At 31.2% G+C, this 2,259-nt stretch overlaps 1 protein-coding gene across 1 annotated transcript in view; it reads left to right on the top strand.

Annotated features, from left to right (window-relative positions):
• LOC107656682 (von Willebrand factor D and EGF domain-containing protein-like) overlaps positions 1-2,259 on the top strand; it is a 78,092-nt gene that overhangs the window by 44,738 nt on the left and 31,095 nt on the right. The window contains 1 exon segment of the mRNA XM_016444624.1: positions 1,224-1,338. Coding sequence (XP_016300110.1) covers positions 1,224-1,338 — 115 coding nt within the window.

Genomic DNA, 2,259 nt, shown 5'->3' with positions numbered 1-2,259 from the left:
TCATTCATTCATTCATTCATTCATTCATTCACTCACTCACTCACTCACTCACTCACTCACTCACTCACTCACAAATTGTCTTTTCAATTTAGTTGACTTTATTCACTATAATTGTGAGTTTTACTTATGTATTTTACTTGTATTTTATTTATTTATTTATTTAGGGCTACAATAGTTTTGGATTTTATAATACATTTATTAGTTCTATTTTATTTTTAAATTTAGTTTTTATTAGTTTTCACTCTGTCATTGTTAGTTTTAGTTTTCTAGTTTCTTTATTTAGTTTAGTTCGTTAGTTAGTATCATTTGAAACGTTTTTAAGTTTTTCCATGTTTAACACAGGTGGGTTATACAGCATTGTTATGGTTACAATGAATAAAACTAATAAACAATTAAAAATAATTGTCATTAATAAAAATAAAATGAATTATATACACATTAGATACAAATCTTAAACTAAAAATAAGTAAATAAATGAAAATTAGAAATGTTGCCTTGACGGCTAAAATCAAATGAAACAAGTTGAAGTTGAAGTAATAAAATTACTAAAACTGAAACAGAAATACATAAATTACACCTAAATAGAAATATTTTAAAAAGAAAAAAAAATATTACAAATGACAAAGGCAAAGCAAACAGGGCATAACAGAATTGCTAAAACAAATTTAATATGCAAACTTAAAATATAAAAATAAAAGCTCATTTAAAATATTAATAAATACTATAATGGTATAGAAATGCTAATAAAAAACACTGGGGTTGTAAAGGTTTCAAACTTTCTATATACCATATATCAAAAAATAAAACAAAAATTAATTTGTGGGCATTGTAGATGTTTTAGTTAGTCCCGGAGTCATGACATTATGATACTTTACTTTTAGATTATTATTATTATTTCATATTCAGCTGTTTTTTGTTTTGTTTTTAGTTTAGTTTAGTTAAATTAGTTTAATAATTTAGGTTACTTGCGACTTTTCCCTGTTTGTTTTTATTAGTCAAAGTCAAAGTTTTATTTTATGTTGAAATGTTTCGTTTTGTTTAATGTAATTTAGCTTGCTTTGTTTTCCCAGCTGTTTTTAGTAAAATCAAAGTTTCATTGTTTTATATTCAGTTTTTAGTTCAGTTTAATGCAGTTTAGTTTACTTTGTTTTAACGTTTGTATTTAGTTTTCATTACTGATCATTACACCTCTCTCTCTCTCTCTCTCTCTCTCTCTCTCTCAGGAGAGGACGTGTAATATAGATGGGATGTGTTTTGCCGAGGGAGACTCCAGCCCTTCCGTTCCTTGTCTCCTGTGTAACTCCATGGCCTCCAAATACACCTGGTCCATTAATCAAGGTAAACACAGTCAACATGAAAGCAAACTGAGATCTGATGACATTAGCACACAATATTAAACATTATCTGAACCTGTAGACACTCACACAGCACAGCATTAAGCTACAAATTAGTTACAAGTTTTAGCAGCTTTGGGACTCGACCCAACAACCTTCTGCAGCACAATCTAATTTAAAGCTAAAGCAAAAAAAGATAATGACATTGACATAAAGATACAAAATACAAGCTGTAGTCTTTATATTTAATATTCATAATATTTAATTAATGTTAATGTGGCAGATGTGGGTTTGAATCTCATTCCTGCTATATAAAAAAAAGCTTTTAAGAACTGTTTAGACTGACTAAATGTGACCTTAACAATGTGTATTTAATTGAAAATTGCACGAGGCCCTTACTTTGTCAGTTATAATCAAACTGTAAAAGGAAGTAGGGTAGATCTGAACAGACATGCTGTCTTGCTACTACTTTCAGTATGTTTGAAGTTAAAAGCCCACAGCTTAACTAACAGACCTTATTACAGCATCTAAATAGAGACGTTATATGGCGAGTCAGCTGGAAAACGCTCGCTGTGAATTTCAATTAGCTGACGTTACTTTTTGGGGGATTTTACAGCCTTGCAAACAACTTTCGTTTTGGGTTTATTAGCATGCTGAGAAGACTCTGGGTCTGTAGTAGGGCTGCACGATAAATCGCATGCGATATTTAATGCGCATCTTGTTAGAAAGCAGGTTCTGTAATCAGCAGTAAATCTTCATCACCTGCGGTCTTTCACATTGAGCAGCATTAACTACACAGAGCCGTTGTTCACTGATGAGTTGCGCAAAACCACGTTCATATTCGCGCGATTTTTTGCGCAGCTCGTCAGTGAACAACGGCTCTGTGTAGTTAATGCTGCTCAATGTGAAAGACCGCAGGTGATGA

The sequence above is a fragment of the Sinocyclocheilus anshuiensis genome, unplaced genomic scaffold (genome assembly GCF_001515605.1).
Source record: "Sinocyclocheilus anshuiensis isolate Anshui unplaced genomic scaffold, SAMN03320099.WGS_v1.1 scaffold2514, whole genome shotgun sequence".
In the NCBI taxonomy this organism is placed as follows: domain Eukaryota; kingdom Metazoa; phylum Chordata; class Actinopteri; order Cypriniformes; family Cyprinidae; genus Sinocyclocheilus; species Sinocyclocheilus anshuiensis.
The sequence above is the reverse complement of the archived record's forward strand: the minus strand, read 5'-3'. Positions and strand labels throughout refer to the sequence as shown.